Raw genomic sequence first — 23,189 nt, 5'->3', positions numbered from 1 at the left:
CCCTTCCCTGCTCACTTCATCCATACTTTACCAATCAGTGGCAATCACCTCACACCCTACCACAAACACACCCATCACTCCAAGGAGCCAGCAATCGGCATAAAAACAGAGATAAGCAAACAAAGCTATGGGGCAAAAAGCAGCTGTCTACATACAGGCTGAGCCAGCTCAACTGTGATCAGCAGGTCCTCCGGTAGGCTGCTCTACCAGAGAAGCATCTGCAGGAGGCCGTGCCCACCACCGGTAAGTTTCCCCAGCACCACCTGCCTGCTGGCTCTCAGTTACTGTGCAAGGACATCACCAAGGACAAGCCAGGGGCCAAGCTCATAAGTGGGTTCCTTGCTTTTCTGAGAAGGCTTTTTTCCCATGGAACAAAGTCTTCTGCCAAGGTTTCTCGTGGGGGAAAAAAAATCATGAATTTCAAAGCCAGAAGGAAATAAGACTGGTCCAATAAATAGGGAACCAGCCTGGGAGAGCGCTAGGAGGCTGGGGCCAGGCTCTGCTGGGGTAGGAGGTGGAGGCCACAGCAAGGGGCTCTGGGCCAGGATGTAGCCGGCGGACCCGGACGCTACAGGGGCAGCCTAACCTTGCCACTGGGCTGAGGGAGGCATAATGACCTGATCCAGTGTTTAAAACGTCACCGAAGGCCTCTTGTCTTGGCTCGGCCCCCTGCCACCACTCTGTCACCAGTGTGGGTGGTCGGATAGACGGAACCACAGAAGCCCCACCAGTGATCACGCTGACAAGTAAGGCTGCCGAAAAGCCAGAAATCAGCATCTCTGGACTCGATGCGACAGACAGTATTTAAATTGTTTTCCAGAGCGTTGAGTCAGCTTTCCCTTCCACATACCAAGTCACACCAGCGTCTGGTTTGTGACTCGCAGGAACACGCATCCACTCGACTCCCCATCTCAGGTGAGCTCGCCACAGCTGGGCAGACTCACAGCTGGAATCACTACCTTTCGTGAAGCTCAACGCTCTCCCTGCCTCTGGAAACACAAAAAGCCAAGGATGGCATCCACCTGCTGGCGTGAGTGAGGGAGCCCTGGCCTCGGGGCGTGAACATGCAAGCTCAGCCCGGGTCCGGGCATGCTGCTGAGGGGTGCGTCAGACTCCTTCCGCCGCGTCCCCTGCCCTTCTGCAGGCTGAGAATGCAGCCAGCCTTTCTCTCTGCAGCCTGAGGCACAGACAAAGGCTGCTGCTGAGCTGCATACCTGTCACCACCACCTCCACACACACCTTATCCATGCGGGCAGGAGGGTGGGACAGGCCAGGCCAGGTGCCTTTTTTCCAAAGGTTCTCAGGTAAATGGTTCTTTCTGTCAGGAAGAAGAGGCAGAGGGACATTTTCAGAGAAAGTAGGGATATGATAAGGTAAATAGAACAGGGGCTCAGAAACACAAAAATATCATGAAATGTTCTCAATGACCACCCGAGAGGGTTCCAATAAGTAACAGTACATTTCACTGTGTGGACAATGAAATACTATTCAGCCACTAAAAAATACTGCAGATGAGTATTTGGGGACTTGGAAAGGTGTTCACAGTCTGTTAAACAGAAAAACAAAATACACTTACCCTGCCAAAAAAACAAAAACCCCACAAGGTCTGGAAGGATAAACACCAGGGAATTGACAATAGTTATCTGTGGGTGTTGGGATTTTTTTTTTTTCTTCCCCTGGAAGGAGACCCAGAAATACAGTCAAATTCCAAAAAGTAAGGTGCTAAATAAGCTTTGAAGATTACTTCCCCAATTTCTCAGTGAGCGTGCTTAGCTGCACCCTTGAGAAGTACAAATTCTATTTCAATCTGGCTTAGAAGCAAAGTCATGGCCTTTAAGAACCATAAAGCTATTTGCCAACACCTTTATAGATCAGATCAAATATAGACAGAAAATCCAAGAGCTGGAAAGGCTTAGAACGTGTGCAGGGTGGCTGCATGGGAAGGTGTGTGAGTGTGTGTTGGGGGGAGAGTTCAAAGCAAGCATGTCTATTCCTTTCTTAACCACCTGAAGTACACGTACACACACACGCACGCACACACACAAATGCACACGCACACACACACACTTAACTGGGGAAGCACACACAAGTGCACACGCTCACATACACACTTAACTGGGGAAGCACACACACAAGTGCACACGCGCACATACACACTTAACTGGGGAAGCAAAGCCAGAGGCATGCAACGCAACATCAAAAGCGTAGGTTAGAAACTTTAAACAAGAGCCAAGTGAGAGGCCTCCTCAGGCTAACGTCAAGTTATAATTTTGTTTCAACTACAACCAAACCAACTGTCTGGAGTTAAGTCAAGTGATTATCCCTTTCCTCCACCCCAGAATCACCTTATGAAAACAGCCCCACCCCAGGCAGGTACGGTGGTGAAGTTAAGGGGTAACAGTCAGAAATGGAATGTAAAGCTATGAGTAACCTACCGTCCAATAACTTCACAAAATGGAGAGTCAACCCTCCACCTCCAAGTCAGGATTATTTAAAATAATCGCCCTAGTTCCTCATAACTCAGAGTAACTGTCGACCAGGAGCACGTATACCTCTGGGGTTTACCAGGAGGAGAGTCTTAGGTTTTGTATTCAGAAGATGATGATCCTGTGATCGCATCAACTTCAACACAGCATGAAGGGACACTAAGAGTAAGAACACCTAACAGGACTTTCCTCGTGCCAGGGCTGACCTGCGGCAAACAGCACCACACACCCCTTCATCTCTTAGGCCAAGACTCACTTCTAAACTAGATGCAACCGAGATTAATCTCATTTCCCCAGAATTCCTAATACCTGAACTCAGACATTAGGTAGAAACTGAAATGTAGAGTTCACATACAAATTCAGATTTCTTCCAATTTTCAAATATGCCAGACCATGTAACACTGAGCTCACATTCCCAAATAGCAAAAGTCGCCTGGAGCTGAGTGATGGCTGCCCCCTTTAGACCAGGCATGTACCCTCCAGTTCACGACAGACCCCTCCACTCCCTGTTGCCCTTCCATCAGGGAGGCCCAATCAACTGCAGTTTATACTTGCATGATTTTCATAATAAAGAAATGTTTCTCTGTAACCATGACGATATCAAAAGCCAGAAAATAAAAGACAGCAAATGTCCTCTCTGCCTTACCGATGACCACTTTATTTCCTGGTCCTTGTGGGCATTTGACTTTGTGACCCCTGACCCAGACAATGTTAAAAGAAAAAAAGGTCTTATCAGGATAACCTTAGGGTGATTTGCCAAGCTATGAGGTAACTTGGAGAGCCGAATTCCTGAGTCGATTTTAATCTAGGGGAAATGCCCAGGACAGGTCACCTTCCCAAACAGTCTCTCATTTACTGTACACAGAAGAGATGGAAGATAGAGAGTCATGGAATTTCTACACACTGACATATTTAGGATCTTCAAGATCATATCGTCCAGTGCTTCCCAAGTAAGCCTCCCTGAAGATAATGCTGAAAACCTAAACTGTTTGGATTTTTTTTTAAGTAACAGCTTTACTGAGACATAATTTACACACCATTTTAAAAGACATAATTTACACACCATTTTAAAAGAAATTCACCTTTTAAAAGTGTTCACTGGTTTCTAGTATATTCACAATGTTGTGTAACCATCACCGTTCCCTAATTTTAGAACATTTTCATCACTCCTTCAAAATACCCCATACTTGGGCTTCCCTGGTGACGCAGTGGTTAAGAATCCGCCTGCCAATGCAGGGGACATAGGTTCGAGCCCTGGTCCGGGAAGATCCCACATGCCGCGGAGCAACTAAACCCGTGTACACAACTACTGAAGCCCGTGCGCCTAGAGCCCGTGCTCCGCAACAAGAGAAGCCAGTGCAATGAGAAGCCCAGGCACAGCAACGAAGAGTAGCCCTCACTCGCCACAACTAGAGAAAGCCCGCGCACAGCAACGAAGGCCCAACAAACACAGCCAAAAATAAATTAATTAATTAATTTTTTAAAAAAACCCATACCCATTAGCAGTGACCATCCACCCTTCCCTCCCACAGCAACCACTGCTCCACTTTCTGCTTTATGGGTTTGCCTAATCTGGACATTTCATACAAATGGAATCACAGCACGTGGTCCATTGTGACTAGTTTCTTTCATTCAGCAAAATGTTTCCAAGGTTCATCCATGTTGTAGCATGTGTCAGTACTTCATTCCAAAAGTTGTTTTCAATATTTTCAAACATATTTATTTGTCCATGATAAAGCCAGGTGGCCACTGTTTAAATGTGATTTTCTCATTTTTCTAACATTATGAACATTTTCAAACATACAGAAAAACTGAAAGAATCAGATGGTGAACGCCCATGCACCCACCACCTGAATGCTACGATTACCGCTTTGATGTGTTTACTTTATCAAAATTCATCTACCCACCCAACAACCCATCTTATTTTGCTTAAGCAGTGGTTCTCAAAGTGTGATTTGGAGACCCCTGAGGGCCCCTGAGACCCCTTCTGGGTCCAGGATATCAAAACTATTTTCAAAATAATACTAAGAGGTTATTTTCCTTTTTCACTCTTATTCTCTCAAGAATGGTGAGGTTTTCCAGACATTCGATATTGCAGCAGACGAATGCAAAAGCAGATATGAGGATCCCGCTGTCTTCGAACTAAGCATTAACTAAGAGATTTGCAAATGGGTAAAACAATGTCATTCTTCTCATTATTTTTTTTGAAGATAGTTGTTCTATATAAAGATATGTTATTTATGTAAACATGGTAAATGGGGTTTATTATTTTTTAAAGTACTTTAACAAATATTTTTACTTTTTCTCAATTTTCATTTCTAATATAGTAAACATCGATATAATCCACAAACAAAAGCTCTTTGGGGTTCTCAATATTTAAGAGCACAAAGAGGTCCTGAGACCAAAAGGTTTGAGAGCCACTATTTTAAAGCATTTCAAAGATAAGATGCTGACATCAGTACACTTCGTCCCTGAGTTCAACATTTGTCAATGGTTCTTTTTGTTTTGGGTGAGATTTACACATAATAAAATGCACAAATCTTGAGTGTACCATTCATTCAGAGAGTTCTGACAAATGTATACACAACCCCTTCATGATATAAAATGTGCCCATCATTCTAAAAGGTTCTCCCCTGCTTCTCACCAGCCAGTTCCCTCTTCAACCTCCCTCACAGGCAGGGACTGGTCTGATTTCTTTTCACCGTAGATTAGCTTCGCCTATTCTAGAACTTCATATAAATGGAATCAGTATATAATCTTTTAGGTAAGGCTTGTGTCACTTGACGTAATGTTTCTGAGATTCATCTGTGTTGCTGCACATACCAGTAGTTTGTTCCTTTTAATTGTTGAGTACAATTTGTTTCTAAGGCTTTATCTCTCAAAAACATGAGGTCCGTGGAAGAAAAATAAGATTGGTAACCATGATTCTAGTCTAACCCCTCCCTTCCCCTCTCACTTTTTTTCTTTCTTTACGGTTAAAGACACCCAGACTTGTGAGGCTAAGGGATATGCTGCCAACCAGTGGCACCACTATCCAGTGGTGTTGAATCCATCATCTTTCCACCATATTCACTGCCATTTCCTGTTCTCACCTTGTAAGGAAGTTCCTAGCTGAATCTGCAAGAGACCTTTACTACAGGAAATGGAAAGTCAACATCCAAATAATGAAGCTACTAGGCTTCCCTCAAAAACTTGCCTGTCAATGAATGGATAAACAAAATGTAGTATATTGACACAATGGAATACTGTCCAGGAATAAAAAGGAACAAAATATGGGTATGTGTTATAAACATGGATGAACCTTGCACACATTACACCAAGTGAAAAAAGCCAGACACAAAAGACCACATACAGTATGATTCCATTTATATGAAATGTCCAGAAAAGGCACAGACAAGCAGATTATAGACACAGAAAGCAGATTAATGGTTGTCTGGGGCTAAAGTGGGAACCGGGATTAAATGTAAAAGTTAGTGGGGTGATGGAATATTCTAAAACTGGATTGTGATAATGACCGCACAACAAAAAAATAAATCAATGAACTGCACACTTACAATGACTGCATCTTATGGTACATGAATATATCTTGATAAAGCTGTTAACAACAACAACAACAAAAACTTGTCTGTACAAGTGGAAGAAAGAGTCTTGCTCCAAGGCAGAGAATGATCCGTTTAATAATTTTAAAGAACAAAGGAGGCAATGTAAAAGACCCCGCTACTCAACTGGAAAATAGTTGTTTAAAACAGCAAGCTAATATAATCATATACTGTTTTAAGAATTCGCTGAAAGTGTTTCATTTTATAAATTTATTTATTTATTTTTGGCTGTGTTGGGACTTTGTTGCTGCGCGCGGGCTTTCCTCTAGTTGTGGCGAGCGGGGGCTACTCTTCGTTGTGGTGCGCAGGCTTCTCATTGTGGTGGCTTCTCTTGTTGCAGAGCACCGGCTTGGCACGTGGGCTTCAGTAGTTGTGACACTTGGGCTCAGTAGCTGTGGCACTCGGGCTTAGCGGCTCCGCGGCATGTGGGATCTTCATGGACCAGGGCTCGAACCCATGTCCCCTGCACTGGCAGGCGGATTCTTAACTACTGCACCACCAGGGAAGTCCGAAAGTGTTTCATTTTAATAAATAAGAGGAATTTATAAATTCACTTCCTCTAGAAAGCATAGTATCCAGCTATCTGGGCAGGTCCCATAAGATGAGGTAGTCCATTTGCAAATGGGTCAGTTACCACCTGAGCATATGAAGGGGTTCTTTAGGTTGTTTTTTGTTGTTGTTTTGTTTTTCAATAAATTTATTTATTTTATTTATTTATTTTTGGCTGCACTGGGTCTTCGTTGCTATGCGCGGGCTTCTCATGTGGTGGCTTCTCTTGTTGCGGAGCACAGGCTCTAGGCGCACTGGCTTCAGTAGTTGTGGTGCGTGGGCTCAGTAGTTGTGGCGCGTGGGCTCTAGAGCGCATGCTCAGTAGTTGTGGCGCACAGGCTTAGTTGCTCCGCGGCATGTGGCATCTTCCCAGACCAGGGCTCGAACCCATGTCCCCTGCATTGGTAGGTGGATTCCTAACCACTGAGCTACCAAGGAAGCCCTTGGTTGTTTTTTAAAAAGCCAGAATATTGGGTAAATATCTAGAAACTAGGTTAATTCTCCTACTTTCTACATAAGAAGCTATTTTTTGTTTTGATGACTGTTTGTTCCATGGTGACAGAGCAAAAGAGGCTGCCTTCTTCCCTATGCCCACAAGCCACAGAGGGAAGAAGTGGTAACTAGCTTTCAAAATAGACCCTCCTATGCACAGAATATTCCTCAACAGTGTAACTGTGCTAACACAATCCCCACGGGGTCCCCTCTGCACTGCTGTTCCTACCAGCAGCCTGCTTCTCCCTGCTGTCCCTTTATGAGCTCTTTACTCCCTGGCCTCGCTCTTCACTGTTCCTCAATCGGATTCTTTATGTTCACTTCTGAGACTCAAAAGCTATTGACAAGGAATTCAGTTTCTGGAATTATTTTTCCAGATCTTGTACGTCCTTCTGGAGCTACCAAATAACCTCTTCTACACTGCCTCCTCCTAGAAGGTTTGTCTGATGGTGCAGTTTGACCCCAAACACATTAGGAATGCTAGATCTGGAGAAGTTTCCTTGTAGGGCATTCAAGACCAGGCGGTACTCCTCTACCACAACCAGACCCAAGTGAATGCAAAATATCATTCGGGATATGATAGTATACATTTCACAGGAAAAAACAACAACAACAAAACCTGCCATCCCAAATACAATCTCAAAACGCCAAAACCTCCCACGGCCAACCGGCCCCTCATGAGGCACAACAGGGGTTAGGGAGGCAAGACAGAGCAGCTGGGACATAAGAAAGAAGCCCGGCGCCTGGACTGGTCTAGACTGGTCGGGGCTAAGTGGAGAACTGCTCTGGAGACAGTGAGGACCTCCCTGGACACCAGGGTATCCCCCGACGCTGACAGCCCCTCGCAGCCCCTTCCCGGGGAGCTGCTCCGCCCACGGCCCACGTGGCCAAGTTTAGTGAACAGCGCAACACAGCAGGGTCCTCAGCACCACTCACACCAGCCACGCGGCTGACAGGGCTCCCTCGGCTTCCTCTTTTCACCCACGGCTCAGGCCAAAAGCCTCAGGGTCCCTGCTGATTCTTTCCTTACATCCCCTAGGTCCGATCCACCGGCAAGCCCAAAGCCGCCCTGCATCCACGCACTTCTCACCACCTCCGAGGCTGCCCCCACTCTGGGACCCACGTGCGCTCCCCTTGCCTTCCATCCCCTAGTCCCCACTGAGCAGCCTCAACAAGCCAACTCCCCAGAGCAATGAGCAAATATCCTGACCTCTTACCACCCACCAAGGCCCCTTCCCTCCTCTTCTCCTACCACTCACCCTGCCCTCAATGTTCTAGCCACGCTGGCCTTCTTCCTAGCCCCGGAATGTGCCAAATTCATTCCACCTTGGGCCTCTGCCTCGGGCTCTTCCACCACCTGGAATGACTACCCACGTCTGGTTCCCACTCGCCACTCAGGTTTCAGTTCAACCTGAAATGTCACCTCGTCAGAACACTTCTCCGACCCGCGGAGATACGGTGTCCCCCACCCTGCCCACCCCCATCACTTTCCATCTCCCAGCGTGTTTTATGTTCTTTATTGCAGTAACGATATAAACCTGATTTGCACACTGAATCCCCCAACTGACAACAAACTCCATGATTTTACAATACCTGTAAGTCAGGTCATTGTGCCGTACACCATAAATGTGTACAGGGCTGTATGTCACCTATATCTCAATAAAACTGAAAGGAAAAAAAGAATATAAATGCCATGAAGGCAGATGACTAATCGGTCCTGTTTACTACTGTACCCTGAAGGGCTAGAACAGTGCCTGGCACACAAGAGAGGCCTGATTAATACTTCTGGAAGGAAAGGGCATCCTGTCCAAAGGCCATGGCTCGACTCATGCTCTGGGGTCCCTGAGGTGCTGCTCAGAGAGGGAGGGCGCTGCTGGTCTCTTTCTCAAGTACCTGAATTGGAGACGATGGACTAATTTAATTAGACAATTGGCAAAGAGCACTGACAGTAATGGGAAGCTTTAAGCAGGCCTGTGTGCGAAACACAGGCCACGGGCGAGCTCCAGTTAGGCAGACGCAGAAGCTCCCAGAAGCAAGAGCTTGGAAGCAGAGAAGAGCAGGACAGCAGGTGAGAGCGCCAGCTGGAAGCAGAAGATCCCAAAGAAAAGCAGAGCCTGAGAGAGGAGCTGAGTCACTTGATGGGGGTGAACCTTAAGGGAAGGGCAAGCTCCCCCTGCCAAGGGCCCACAGTGCCCTGGGACCCAACTCCATTGTGCACTGAAGCCCGGCAGTCCTGGTAACCCTGGAGGCTCACGGGAGTACCAGCACCCTTCCTGACCCCTTTACTAAACCCCCATCACATGCGCTAGCACCAGAGGGTCCCTGATCCACGCGGCCAAAAGGGCTCTGCCTAAAACTCAAGCCCTGTGGCCTGGAATTCTAACCACAGACAGAATTCCAACAAGATAGAAAATACCTAAGATATTTGCTGTCTGAACTGCACATTTTATACCCAAGAAGTAACTCAATTCTGGGGAACAGGAGCTCACACTCTGAATTTTTCATCAGCCATATAAGAATCCTTAAAGATAAGTACTATTAACTTTCTACAATACCCTACTCTAGAAACTGTGCTAGGGAACCATGATAAGACCACTTTACAGACTTTCTTTTATATCGAGGGCCCTCCTATCACTAGATCCCCTGAAGTGGTGCCTAATACAGTCAGCACAGCTTGACATAACTGCAGGGTGGGCTGCTATGCTCTCCTGTGGGGGAAGAAGCCTTAAGAAAGACTTTTATACTTGTGTCATGTGCTTAAAAACATCATCTCAAGAAACTTTGAGACCAGTCTGTATTAGTTTCCTATTGCTGCTGTAACAAATGACCACAAAATGAGTGGCTTAGAACAACACAAATTTACTGTCTTACAGTTCTGGAGGTCAGAAGTCTGAAACGGGTCTCTGGGGCTAAAATCAAGATGTCAGCAGCGCTGGGTCCCGTCTGAGGACTCCAGGGGAGAATCTGTTTCCTTGCCTTTTCAAGCTTCTAAAGGTTGCCCATATTCCTTAGCTCATGGCCCCTTCCTCCATCTTCCAAGTCAGCAACATCAGGCCAAGTCCTTCTCCCGCTGCTCCCTCTCTGGTTCTCTTCTGCTTTCCTTGTCTACTTTTAAGGACGCTTGTGATTGGTTACACTGGGCCCACCCACATAATCCAAAATAATCTCCCCACTTTGAAGGCAGCTGATCAGCAACCCTAGTTCCTCTTTGCCATGTAACCTAACATATTCACAGGCCCTGGGGATTAGGACGTGGACGTCTTGAGGGGCCACTCATCTGCCTACAGCCCCAGTCCGTGTGGGTCACAACACAAACACTACCCAGCAAAACGACACCTCGTTGTCCCACTCCACACCAACACCCCTAAAGCACTGTTCCACAGAGGGTGTATTTGTCTTTGCAGAGCTGAAGATAAACAAGGTTCACCAGAGGCAAGTTTCTGACGTTGGCCGCTTAGGCCCCGGAGCTTCCCTTTTCAATTCCATATATAGTTCTTAGCCACCCAGTACGTGCCAGACAACTGTTAGGCTCCGTGGGAAAGTCAAAGGTGAAGAGAGCAGGAATCTTGGGAAGTCAGGTCTATGGAAGAATACCACACAGAACCAATAAGGTTGTGGATTTGCAGAGGACTGTGGCATTCACTCCCTTCGAGAAAGACGGCAGGGCCACAGTCTCGAAGGAAGGGCAGGATTTTACCAGTGGGGAAGGGCAGCCCGAGGAAGGGCATGGAGCTGCCTAGGGGCATTTGTTTTCCCCATCTTGGCTTCTCCCGCCTTACATTCCTAGAGGAACTGGCACTTTCACCTCCTCTCTTACAGAACTGCAGGCTTCTGTGAGCAGATGAGGGAGGTGACTTTTCAACTCCTTTTCAGCTCCCAGAGACACCGCCTTGGACAAACTGCCTCACCTCCCAGCAACAGGGCAAATTAACTTCTGTGCTCAGGTTTTCTTTCCTTTTTTTTTTTTTTTGGTAAGTCTTAAAAATAGGAATTCCATCATCACCTGCCTGAGAGGGTTATTGTGACTTAGGACAACGCAGAGACTCCAGGAGGGCGGTAGTTGCTCAGCTGGTGCGAATTTTCTTCCCTCCTCCCACCCTAGCAGATGAACTCCCTCCACCCTCCCCTCCAACCCCTTTCCCCGGGCTCTTCCCAATTTGATCACCCTTCTTCACCCTTCCATCAGGACGGCAATCAGCCATTCAACCTCTACAGAAAAAGGAAATTTGGTCCTGGACTACCAACAAGGAGAAGATAGGCAAAAGGAACTCTGGGGCTTCCTGCATGATTTTTGACAGTTAACATGGGGAAGGGGAGATAGGTATGAAACCCCAATGTCAGGGGAAACTGTCCACACTGATCCCAATTATGGAAACGCACACACACACACACACACACACACACACACACACACACACACACACTGGCTTCGGCACCCTGCTTGGTGCTCCCATTGGACCTGGTTCACGTTGTTTATCATAGCCCTTGCTAACTGTTTTACAACTGTCTGTTTATCTGTCCCTCACCCCAGGTTTGTTGAGTTCCTGGAGGACAGAGACGGCCTTTTCTCATCTCTGCAGCCCGCACTCCCATCTCAGTGCGGCCCTTTAATGGACACCATATTAGGATTAAAGACCAAAGAAAGCGCAAGAGAAGAGAAACTGCTTCTCTTCAGCATGGTTGCAGAAGAATAAAACTAATTTAGTCATTTGTGTAAATGGTTCCCACTTACAGCTAGTTATCGCACCTAGGATTAGAAAGTTCCTCTATGGAAAACTTAAAACTTGAAGGACGAGATGCTCTAAACCTTTAATACTTGGGGATCAGGAACAGAGGGTTACTATACATACGTATACAGGGTTACATTCTAGAAACTTGTATCCCAAGGCTATCTTACAGGTCCAAATTAAAAGGTCTCCTCAAATATCCACTGGAGCAGAAATCCACTGTCCAGAAAGCTACAGCTTATCTTTAAATACATAAAAGGACTGTCTCTCCCCCCGCCCCCCAGACATTCACACCAAGGCTCCCTAACAAAGAGTTACATAAAAAGAGAAGCGATGGGCTTCCCTCGTGGTGCAGTGGTTGGGAGTCCACCTGACATTGCAAGGGACATGGGTTCGAGCCCTGATCCGGGAGGATCCCACATGCCGCAGAATAACTGGGCCCGTGAGCCACAACTACTGAGCCTGCTCTCTAGAGCCCATGGGCCACAACTGCTGAGCCAACACTCTAGAGCCCGCGAGCCACAACTACTGAAGCCCGTGCGCCACAACTACTGAAGTCCACACGCCTAGAGCCCGTGCTCCGCAGCAGGAGAGGCCACCGCAATGAGAGGCCCGCGCACCACAATGAAGAGTGGGCCCCTCTGGCCGCAACTAGAGAAAGCCTGTGCGCAGCAACGAACACCCAACGCAGCCAAAAATAACGTACATTTAAAAAAAGAGAGAGAGAGAGAAGCGAAACCAAAACCAACCACAAAAAGCTATCTACTAGATGTGTTCAGAATCCACGAGGGTGATTTACATGTGTGACATTCCTCACAGTGTTAAGAGGGCAAGGACCATGAACTATGTTCTAGAGTGCACAGCTCCTTCGTGGGGCCTTAGAAAGTATGGACAAACCAAGAATGCATCCATTTAGCATTTGTCAGGCAGGCATTTGAAAGCCACACTAAAGACCCCAGTCAGACACGTTATTTCCCTCAGTTTACAGATGAGAAACTTGGGCTCCTAATAAATGTCAGCTGAATGAGGACGCAGAATGGATTCAGCCCATTAAACCTCCTCTTGCCTCTTATTTGTCAGGTACTAGACACATCCACAGACATTATCTCAGTTAATCCTCACTTCCACCCTGCAGCGGAGCTTTATCCTCCCCATTTTACAGTGGCAGACAGGAAGCCTTAGAGAAGGTAAGCCATGAACTTCTAAGCTCTGCCTTGGGGAGAGGCGACTTCTTCCCCTCCCAAACGTCCCAGTAATTGAACACACACTGTGGGACCAGGGCGAGATGTTTCACTACAGGGCTTCTTAGCATCACAGTGTGGGAAGGACAGGGATGCCAGCTGCATGAAGCTGGAATCCATCCGCACTGTCACCTGCCCAGGTGGACCACGGGGCACATTCACAACCTAGTCCCAACTCCTCAAAGACTCTATTCCCCCACCTGAAGTCAGTCTTGCCAAAGATCCTTCAGGAGTGCATGTTCAGGAACAGATCATATTCAGAGTCCCTAGGCCACTTCACACGACTGGGGAAAAAACAACCACAACTTCCCCTGCACTTAGTTCCTCCCCCAAAGAGCTGTTGAGCCTCATCTGGAAACAGCTGGGAGGCAGCAGTTAACAGGAAACCAACCAAAAAAAAAGCACAGAGTGTACCAGGGAGAGTTAGGCGGCTAGAACGAAGAGGCCAGGGGACAGACAGGAAGTTGAAGTTAGAAAGAGCCTAGGCCACAAACAGTCAGACAGAAGAGGAGGCCCAGCTGGCCTTCCTCTCAGACCCAGGAGCAGAAAACCTGGAAACCAGTGGTGAAGGCTCACACCGCACTGAAAGGGAAGTCAGGCCACCTCTGGGGTTGACTCTTCTCTCCTCCCTGCCCCCCATATCTCAACCCCCCTTCTCTGAAAGCCAGCTAGTGGTCGTGCAGGACAGCTGAGGTCAGAAACTCACATCTGTTCTCATGCTGCTTTCTGGGCCAGAGGCTACAGCCCAGACAACTGGTTTCAAGTCACTCCTCTGTCAATCTGTACCCGGGTTCCACACTGCCAACTAAACTCTGGGGCCATCCAAACGAGCCCCAGGCGGACACACAAAGAGCATCTTCATGAGCAATTACTAGGTGGACACATATCAGGGAGCTGCAGTGGCAGGACTCTACATGGGGAATGACAGCAAAGCAGGAGAGCCAAAGGGGCTGGCGGTCTCGAAGAACCAGGTAAGCCTCAAACCAAACTAAGGGTGCATTTTGAAACCAAGAAAGTTAAATGAGCAATGGACAGCTGCCAAAATATTCTTGAAAGAAGTGAAAAAAAAATACCATTACTAAAATTCTTTGGTGTTATTTAATAATAAGCCTTTAGGTTATCCAAACGGAGGGCAAAGCGGGGAGACTGGTTTATTTTTCCTTTAGCAGAGCTTAGGTGAGTGCTTTCGAGCCCATGCCTCCTGCTACGCAAGCAACTATTCTCTCTTTGTACGTGGAGAAGTTTATATTAAAATAAAGAAGAGGATTAAGTTCGCTTAATAAAGCACATTCCTGTCTTTCATCTCCAATTTTGTTTGAAAGGGCTCTCTCACACTGTAGCATATGCTACAATCTAGTTGCGTTTGATTCCAATGAAGTGCTCAAAATTTGAGACTGGGTAAGCAAGGCTAAACAACGGCAGAGGGCTGCAATCTCAATGCCGTTTGGTTTTTTTTAAAAAAAAAAAACAGAACATCTTCACAGGCTCAGTGCCAGCTCAAACTGGCAAGACCAGAGAATCAGAGCAGAGCCTAACCAATGTGCCATGCAAGGGGGGTTGGAGGAGAGCTCTGGGTAATGTAATGCAGCCATGTGGCAAACAACCCATCAGGGAAGCCTTCAAGAGAGGAAATGGGGGCGGGAAGAGTGGGGTACGTTTCAGGAACATAACAAAGGAACAAGTTGACTAATCATTTATTCCAGAGGGGAAAATGCCACCCAGAGCCATGTATATCTAGTGTTTCAACGTCAGGTAAATGTGTACCTTGGATATATTTGGGGTTCCCTACTCTTCAAAAATAGGGGGGAGAGGGAGGGTAATGTTCCTACTCTTCTTTACATTGCTTCTGGAGTCTCCAAGGAAACTTTCCCTGCGCTGCCTACAGACTAGACCTGAGACAACCCCAGCCAGTCCAGTTACTACTGCAGTAACCTCCACTCTGCGGAGATCCTATCATGAGCTTTGGGCAGGGCTGGGCTGCTCTGTACTGCAGCTAGTCCACAGAAGTTCTGTTGCTGAGGCAGAAATTATCGGAAGCAAATACCTAACAAACACACCGAGAAAGGGAGAGTGGAAGGCCACGTTAACCCATGAGGACCACGCATTTCTGTGACTTAGAAAAAAGGGATCTCCGCCTAGAGCCGGAGCCACAGGTCAGGATGGTGCCTGGGATGCCTGCCCTAAACACTGACATGTCCATATAACGTTTCAGAGCCAGCCAAAGAACCCTCCAACTTGCCAGGAGGACAGCCTGCACCTCCAAGAGCTGTGGCTCCAAGTCTTCCTAGGAGGCAGCCAGGGCCCCTCCGAAGTTGGGGGAAGGCTTCCCAATAAAGGGGATGTGAGAGGACCCAGCCTCCCTCTGCTGGGGCAATAAGAAAAGGAGCTCACACTCTTCTGGAGCAACTAATTATGTGCCAGGTACTGGAATAAGCACTTTACCTGCTGTCCCATCCCCACAGCAGCCAATGGAGGCAGACACTACTGTCATCCCCTCTTTATAACGGAGGAAACAGGCTCAGAAATTTGACTCAACCATTAAATACTGGAACCAGCGACTTTAAGCCACCCTGGACAGGTGGTCCTAACCACTACTGGCAATTGCTGGAAACACACAAAGCTTTTGGGAGAAGGGTGGATAAAGTCGGGTAACACAAGGTACAGCCTGTATTTACACCTTTTTCTTACCCGAAATCGGTGGCCTCGTAATTGGAGGTGAGGGCCTGCATGGGGAACGTGAAGCCGGAAGAACCCAAGCCCTGCTGACAGGGAAGAGGCCAGGAACCCCCGCCCCTCTCGCTTCCACTAGGGACCCCAGACCCATAAACCCTCCCGAAGAGGGAAGACCCAAAGGGAATGCCTGAAGCCAAGAGATCCCCAGGCGGCCCAGCCCTCCACGCTTGTTTTGTCAAAGGGAGCTCCGCTCGAGAGGTGGGGCCGGCCGGGTCCTACCTGTAGGCCAGGGTCATGCACTCGAAGAGCTTGGTGAGCGAGGCGTCGATGGACAGGTGGCAGGAGCTGGTCTTGCCGAAGCTGTAGGTCTGGCACGTCTGCTTGTTGACCGTGTCGAAATCGTAGCCCTTCTTGGGCGGGTGCTCGCGGTGCGGCGACGACACCATGAAGTGGCCGCTGTGGATGATCTGCTGGCGGCGCGGAGGCTCTTCGCTGCCCGACCCGGCCTTGGGCGGCAGTGGCGCGGCGCTCGCGTGGTCCCGGGCCGGGGTGGCCGCGCCGGAGGCGGGCGGCGGAGACGGCTCATCCGTGTCCGAGTCGTCGTCGTCCTCGGGCACCTGGGGCTTGAGCAGCACCGCGCGGCCCCGGCTGCGGGGCCGGCGCGGGGAGCACATGAAGACGTCGGCGGCCATGGGGGGGCCCGGCCGGGGGCATCCCCCGGAGCCCGGGGCGACGCGAGCGAGGAAACGTGACGGGGCGCCGGCCCGGCCCGGCCCGCGCGCCGACTGTCCGCGAGCGCGCGGCGGGGCGGGAGGGGGAGGGCACGGGCCGTCAGGGCCGCCTCGGCGCCGGCCCCGGCGTGACGTCACCGGCGCGTCTCGGCCAATCGGGCGCCCGCTTCGGCCTCTTAAAGGCGCAGGGGAACCTTTCCGTGTCTGGGCGGACAAAAACGGGGGGCAGGGGTAGGCGGAGGCCACGCCTCCAGGTCCCGCCCCTCGCCACCCCCTTCCCTCCGGGGTGCTGCGGGACTTGGTAAGCGGGCGGTGCCACTCTCCAGTGTCTTGGCCTAGGAGAGGCGTTGGCCGAGCGGGCCGTGCCGATCCCGCCCCACGCTCCGGGGAATCGTTCTGCTGCCTCGCCGCAGGCCGGGCGGGCGCTCCACGTGGTGGGTGGGGGTGGCGCTCCTTCCGTCTCCCAGGCCCTGCAGGGCCCGGAACTGTGGCTCTTCACAGATGTTGCTGGGCGCTGTGGGTTTTGTCCCCATTTTACTGATAAAACTGAGCCGCTGAATACCAAAGGGGTTTTTCTAACGCGAAATCAAGCTTCACTGGACTTCCCTGGTGGCGCAGTGGTTAAGAACCCGCCTGCCAATGCAGGGGACACGGGTTCGAGCCCTGGTCTGGGAAGATATCGTGTGACGCGAAGCAACCAAGCCCGCGAGCCACAACTACTGAGCCCACGTGCCACAACTACTGAAGCCTGGACGCCTAGAGCCTGTGCTCTGCAGCAAGAAAAGCCGCTGCTTGCCGCAACTAGAGAAAGCCCGCGCTCAGCAACGAAGACCCAACGAGCAACCAAAAATTAATTAATTAAAAAAGAAAGAAAGATCACTAACGCTTCTCACCTCCACAAAGGTGGAACCTGCCTTTTTAGTCAACCTTACTTAAGGCACTTTCCCAGGGCATCGCAACTAGTACGTGACAGAGCCACTAAAACTCAAAATACTGTCATTATTGCTAAGATATTAAATTTGGAGGGCGAACCAGCCCCTAAACAATTCCAATTCTGAGCCACAGTTGTCTTCTCTGACAAGTGGGGAATGATTCCTATGTCTCAGAAAGTTGTGACAGTTAAAAAATGACTATAAAGTACTTAACACAGTGCCTAGCAAAGAATGAGCACTGTGTATTAAGTGGACTACAGACTGAAGAGACTGAAGCAGCCAGACCAGAGGCACCTAGAAATTGCCAATACTCAACCACTTTTGACTATAGAAACAGCAATTTCATATGGTCCAACCTAAGAGTTGACATTTATAGAAAGCTGTCAAGGGGCTCAATGCCAGCCTGGGGTGGGGGCCACGTAGGGACAGTAGGGGATGACAGGGCAGCAAGAGGGCCAGTGACGTCCCTGGGGCAGGAGCTCCCACTCTAGTCTCAGCAGGGCCTCCGGTGTCCTCTGCCGCTGCTCCTGTGCTCTGCTTTGAAGCCAGTTTCACTTCCAGATTCGGGTGGAGGCTGAGCTCCCTCCCCCGCCTTCCTCCTGACAAGGGCCTCCTAAAGGGGAGCATGTTGGGACAAATGTCTCTTACCAAAGTGGCTGCACTAACTCCTTCCCTGGATGTCTCCAAGGAGGGATAGGCCAGATGGACTGGCAGCTGGTGTGAGTTTGAGGGTCTCCCCACTTGCCCAAACCACTGCTCCCAACTCTGGCTGCAAACGTCTGAAAGTCCACCCTTTGAGTTGCCTTCCTTTATTCGAAGACTTTTCTCCTTGGTAAACGCTTAAATGCCCAGCCACATTTGATACAGCGATTCCACCTCTATGATTTTATCCTAAGGCTGTGGGTACAAGGATGGTGAATACAGCATCATTTGTAAAGAGTGGGCATTAGAAACAACATAATGTCTAACAAGAGGGAATTCATTGAATATATTAGTCCCCAATATAACAAAACACTGCATTTTAAATTATGCAAATGTATATTTATTGACATGGACAGATGTCCATAATATGTTGTTGGGTGGAAAAAGAACTTTTAAAAAGTTAGCCGTAGGGATTCTCTGGCAGTCCAGTGGTTAGGACTCCGCACTTCCACCACAGGGGGCACGGGTTGGATCCCTGGTTGGGAAACTAGGATCCTGCAAGCCACACAGCACAGCCAAAAAAAAAAAAAAAAAAAGTTATCAGTAGCTTGATATAAATTTTTTAAAGATATTTATTTATTTGGCTGAGCCAGGTCTTAGTTGCGGCACGTGGGATATTCGTTGTGGCACAGGGGATCTTTAGTTGTGCATGCGGGATCTAGTTCCCTGACCGGAGATCGAACCCGGGCCCCCCGCATTGGGAGTGCGGAGCCTTAGCCACTGCACCTCCAGGGAAGTCCCCAGTTTTTTAAAATTCATATATTTATGTGTGTATGTCAGAAGTGCACCATAATGTTAACACTGGTTATCTCTGGGGGTGGGGGGGGGTGACTATTTTCTAATTCCCAAAAGAGACAATTATTACTTGTATACCCTTTTTCTTTGCAGGGCACTCTTCATTTCTCTTTGGTTTCTTAACACAAAAGGCATCTATGTGGAAGGATACATACTTTTATTTTAAAAAAAATTTTTTTAAGGCCACACTGATCGGCATGTGGGATCTTAGTTCCCTGACCAGGGATCGAACCCGCGCCCCCTGCGGTGGAAGCGTGGAGTCTTAACCACTGGATCACCAGGGAAGTCGCAAGGATATATATTAATACTTTAAAAATATATATAAATAAATATCAATTTCCTGGGAGGAGATAAACTCTTAAGGCTGAAGTTGCAAACTGGCAACGTATAGGCCATATTCCGTGCACACACATGCTTTGTTTAATCCTCACCATAAATTCCTAAAGATTGTATTAGAAGAGAAGCAAGACTTGAGGAAAAGCAGTTAAAAATTCAGTTAAAAGCAGAGGACCACCAAGAGTGAGACCTGGAGGTTGCTCCAGGCTCACAAATCAATGGCTAGAAAGAGGTCTCAAGGGCAGTTTTCTGGAAAATATAGAAGAGTTTGCAGATGACTGCCCGCCCCCACTGAGTAGTGGGCAGCAACAGCAAGTGCCCAGGGGGACACGCAGGGCAGTGCCACACGGGAGCCAACAACTCCCATGAAGGACAAAGAGCTTCCATACCCGACAAACCATAATAACAGAGAATCTCATAGGACAACCATCTTCTCCCCCAAAATCAGAAGCAGCACTCCATGGTAATCAAACCAGCAAACAGGCAAATAAGAATTCCCAAATACAGGGAATTCCCTGACGGTCCAGCGGTTAGGACTCTGCACTTTCACTGTCAAGGAGGCAGGTTCAACCCCTGGTCGGGGAACCAAGATCTCGCAAGCTTCACGGTGCAGGGGGAAAAAAAAAAGTCCCCAATACAAAGTATTACAGACCAGCAAAAGTCAGCAAACAATTAAGGAAAGCCAACACTCTGGAAGAAAGCTACCTGAGAACTAACAAGTGAAAGGATAAAGTTAACAGAACAAACAGAAGACTTTATAATAATTAATAGCCCTAGAAAGAATGTAGAAGATTCTGCACACATTAAGCAACAACCCATTATGAAAAAGAAGCAAATGGAGGTCCTGGAAAACGATGAATACAAAATTATGATTTTTAAAAAATGCCAGGTTGACTAGCAAAATGAATAAGTCTGGAAAACACAGTCATAAACTGAAAGATTAATCTGAGAATTTCTCCCAGAAAACTGCCAAAAGGACAAAGGGAAGTTAAGTGACGTGGAGGATTCTTCCAACAGAAGTTCCAGCAGCTGCCTGATAGTTCCAGAAAGGAAGAAGTAAAAATGAGAGGAAAAATTGGAGAAAGGAAATAATTAAAGCAGCAATAAAAGAAAATTTCCCAGTGCTAAAAAAGCAAACCTTCTGCATGGGTCAGCATAGGCTGATTGTGCTCTGATAAGAAACCACACCCAAATCTCAAAGGCTTAAAACCACTAAGGCGTGCTTCTGATTTAAGCTACCTGTCTATTGGCTACATGTCCATCACAGGGTGGCAGTGCGCTCTGCTGGTCAGTCACTCCCAGACTCTGTTGCCCATCACTGTGGCACGGCGAGAGAGAGCTCAATGGGGTCAACTAAATGGTCTGAGCCAGAAGTGATGCGTACTCGCAACTCACCAGCCAGAACTGATCACATGGCCCCACCCAAGCAGATAGTACAACCTCATCATAAGACCAGAAAACAGATAGCCAGAAATATCTGGTGAACAGCACTGATGACCGATGATGACTATACTTTTGGATTTCAAACGTTTCCATAAATACAATACTCTAGATGACTCTCAAAAGCATTATGCCAAGTAGAAGAAGCCAGACCTAAAAAGCCATATGTTGTTTGACTTGATTTATATGACATCTGGAAAAGGCAAAATGATAGGAACAGAAACCAGATTATTGCCTGCCAGGAGCTGGAGGGGTAGGAACTAACTACAAAGAAGAACAAGGGAACTATTTGGGGTGATGAAAATAGCTCTTGATTATGGTGGTGGTTACATGACTGTGTAAGTTTCTCAAAATCCATGGAAGTTTATGCCTGAAAAGGGTGAAGTTTACTTATGTAAATTATACCTCAATAAATCTTGGAGGATACAGGTTCAATCGCCTTTTCATGTGTAGTCCATGTTTGAAAGAATTACTGGAGGTTGTTCTCCAGCAAAACAAAAATTCAAGTAAGAGAAAGATATGGGACACAAGAAACAGCTCAGAGCAAAAAAATAAACTTAAAACTGAATTTTTAAAATTATGATTTTTAAAGATTTTTTTAAATAAAATAACGTTTAAAAATTTAAATCATGTTAGATGGTTTATTAAAAAACTCCCTGCAGGGCTTCCCTGGTGGCGCAGTGGTTGAGAGTCCACCTGCCGATGCAGGGGACCTGGGTTTGTTCCTCGGTCTGGGAAGATCCTGCATGCCGCGGAGCGGCTGGGCCCGTGAGCCATGGCCGCTGAGCCTGCGCGCCCGGAGCCTGTGCTCCGCAATGGGAGAGGCCACAACAGTGAGAGGCCCGAGTACCGCAAAAAAAACCACAAAAAAACAAAAAACAACTCCCTGCACGCCTCTGTGCCTACTGCCTCTGATTCTGGAGCTTCTCTGATTTAATTTCTCCAGATGCTAAACCTCCTGTCTACAGCAGAAGGGAGAGAGGGGCAGTCAGCAGAGACTGTGCAAGATGGGGGTGTGTGCAGGTTGCAGAGGGTTCGGGGGTGGAGGTCTGACTATCTCACATACAGACTTTCAGCCAAACCCCATTTTCAGTCCCTTGCTTTCTGCAGTCCTGGGGCTTTCTGGGATTCTCGGCAAGGACTGGCCTGCTTCTCTTTGAGATCTACTTCTGCAGCACTTGGGTCTGGTCTTCCTCCACCTCGCAAAGTTCATTTCCATTCCTCCACCCTCCTGTCCACTTTTGTATATGGTGGTTTGGGGCTCCAGATGTTGCCTTGTTTCACTAACTATGGATTTTCTGCTTCTGTATCTGGGTTTCTTGTACTTTGTGGGTGATTTTGGAGGAAAAGAAAGGGATGAACATGCCTTTACAAGAGTAAAAACTAATATCCAAACAAGTTTTTTATTTGCTAACATTTAAAAAATCATGGGACTTCCCTGGTGGTCCAGTGGATAAGACTCTGCGCTCCCAATGCAGGGGACGCAGGTTTGATCCCTGATTAGGGAACTAAGATGCCACATGCCGCATGCCACATGACGCGGACAAAAAAAAAAAATCATGACACTTCATATAAATGTGAGGGTGTTAGGATTTTCTTGAACTATCAGAAGATCTGACAACACTGGGCTCTTACTGTTTCCACATGGTAGAAACTGGAGCTAAGGAGGGACAATTCCCTTTAGACACAGCATAGCTCTCCAGTTTTCCACAGTCCCCACCACTCCCTGTCATCCCAGTGAGTTTTGCTATTTACATTACCTGCCTGGTTCCAGTAGGCATTTGAGTTTGAAATCTCTGCTAAACCTTATTATTAGCTCTGTGCCCCTCAGTGGAAAAAAGTTAAGTGGAAACCTTTCCTGCTGTGTCTGTGGGAGAGAGAAGACAGCCACAGGAGAAGGTGAAGGTTACAGAAGGGAGAGGGCACTAGGGATCAGACCGAAGGCAAGGAAATTAAGAAGGTGAGACAGCTCTGGGGACAAAACTTTCACAATCTGGGACTAATTAATACCTACTTCTCCGGGTTATCGTGAGGATTGAGTGAGTTAATATACGTATATGTAAAGAGCTTCAAGAGTGCCCGGCACACAGTAGGCGGTGCTATGTTGGCTATTATTATTCTTGTCTTGTTTTGTTGGGGTATAATTTACACAAATTTCTCTCTTTTTTTTGGTACAGTTCCACAAATTTTGACAAACATATACCATCGTGTAATCAGCACGACAATCAAGATGTGGAATAAAAATAAAAATAATAATAATAATAATGATGGGACTTCCCTGGCACAAGTTCGATCCCTGGTCAGGGAACTAAGATCCTGAATGCCATGTGGTGTGACCAAAAAAAAAAAAAAAAAAAAAAGTGGAATATTTCCCAACACTGTCTCACACACAAATTCCGTCTCACCCCTTTGCGGTCAACCCCTCTCCCCACCCCAGCCCCTGGCTACCACTGCTCTGCTTCTTGTCCCTATTGTTTTGCCCTTTC

At 47.8% G+C, this 23,189-nt stretch overlaps 1 protein-coding gene across 4 annotated transcripts in view; it reads right to left on the bottom strand.

The window, feature by feature from the left end:
• Window positions 1-16,533, bottom strand: part of MLXIP (MLX interacting protein) — a 60,308-nt gene extending 43,775 nt beyond the window's left edge. For all 4 annotated transcript variants that reach the window (XR_009534934.1, XM_060122077.1, XM_060122079.1 and 1 more), the window contains exon 1: window positions 16,047-16,533. Coding sequence is in view for 3 of the 4 variants with exons in the window: in XM_060122077.1 (XP_059978060.1) it covers window positions 16,047-16,459 (413 nt within the window). In the remaining variant the exon portion in view is untranslated. The remainder of the gene's footprint in view (window positions 1-16,046) is intronic.
• Window positions 16,534-23,189: the final 6,656 nt, after the last annotated feature.

The sequence above is a fragment of the Lagenorhynchus albirostris genome, chromosome 14 (genome assembly GCF_949774975.1).
Source record: "Lagenorhynchus albirostris chromosome 14, mLagAlb1.1, whole genome shotgun sequence".
Taxonomy (NCBI): domain Eukaryota; kingdom Metazoa; phylum Chordata; class Mammalia; order Artiodactyla; family Delphinidae; genus Lagenorhynchus; species Lagenorhynchus albirostris.
The sequence above is the reverse complement of the archived record's forward strand: the minus strand, read 5'-3'. Positions and strand labels throughout refer to the sequence as shown.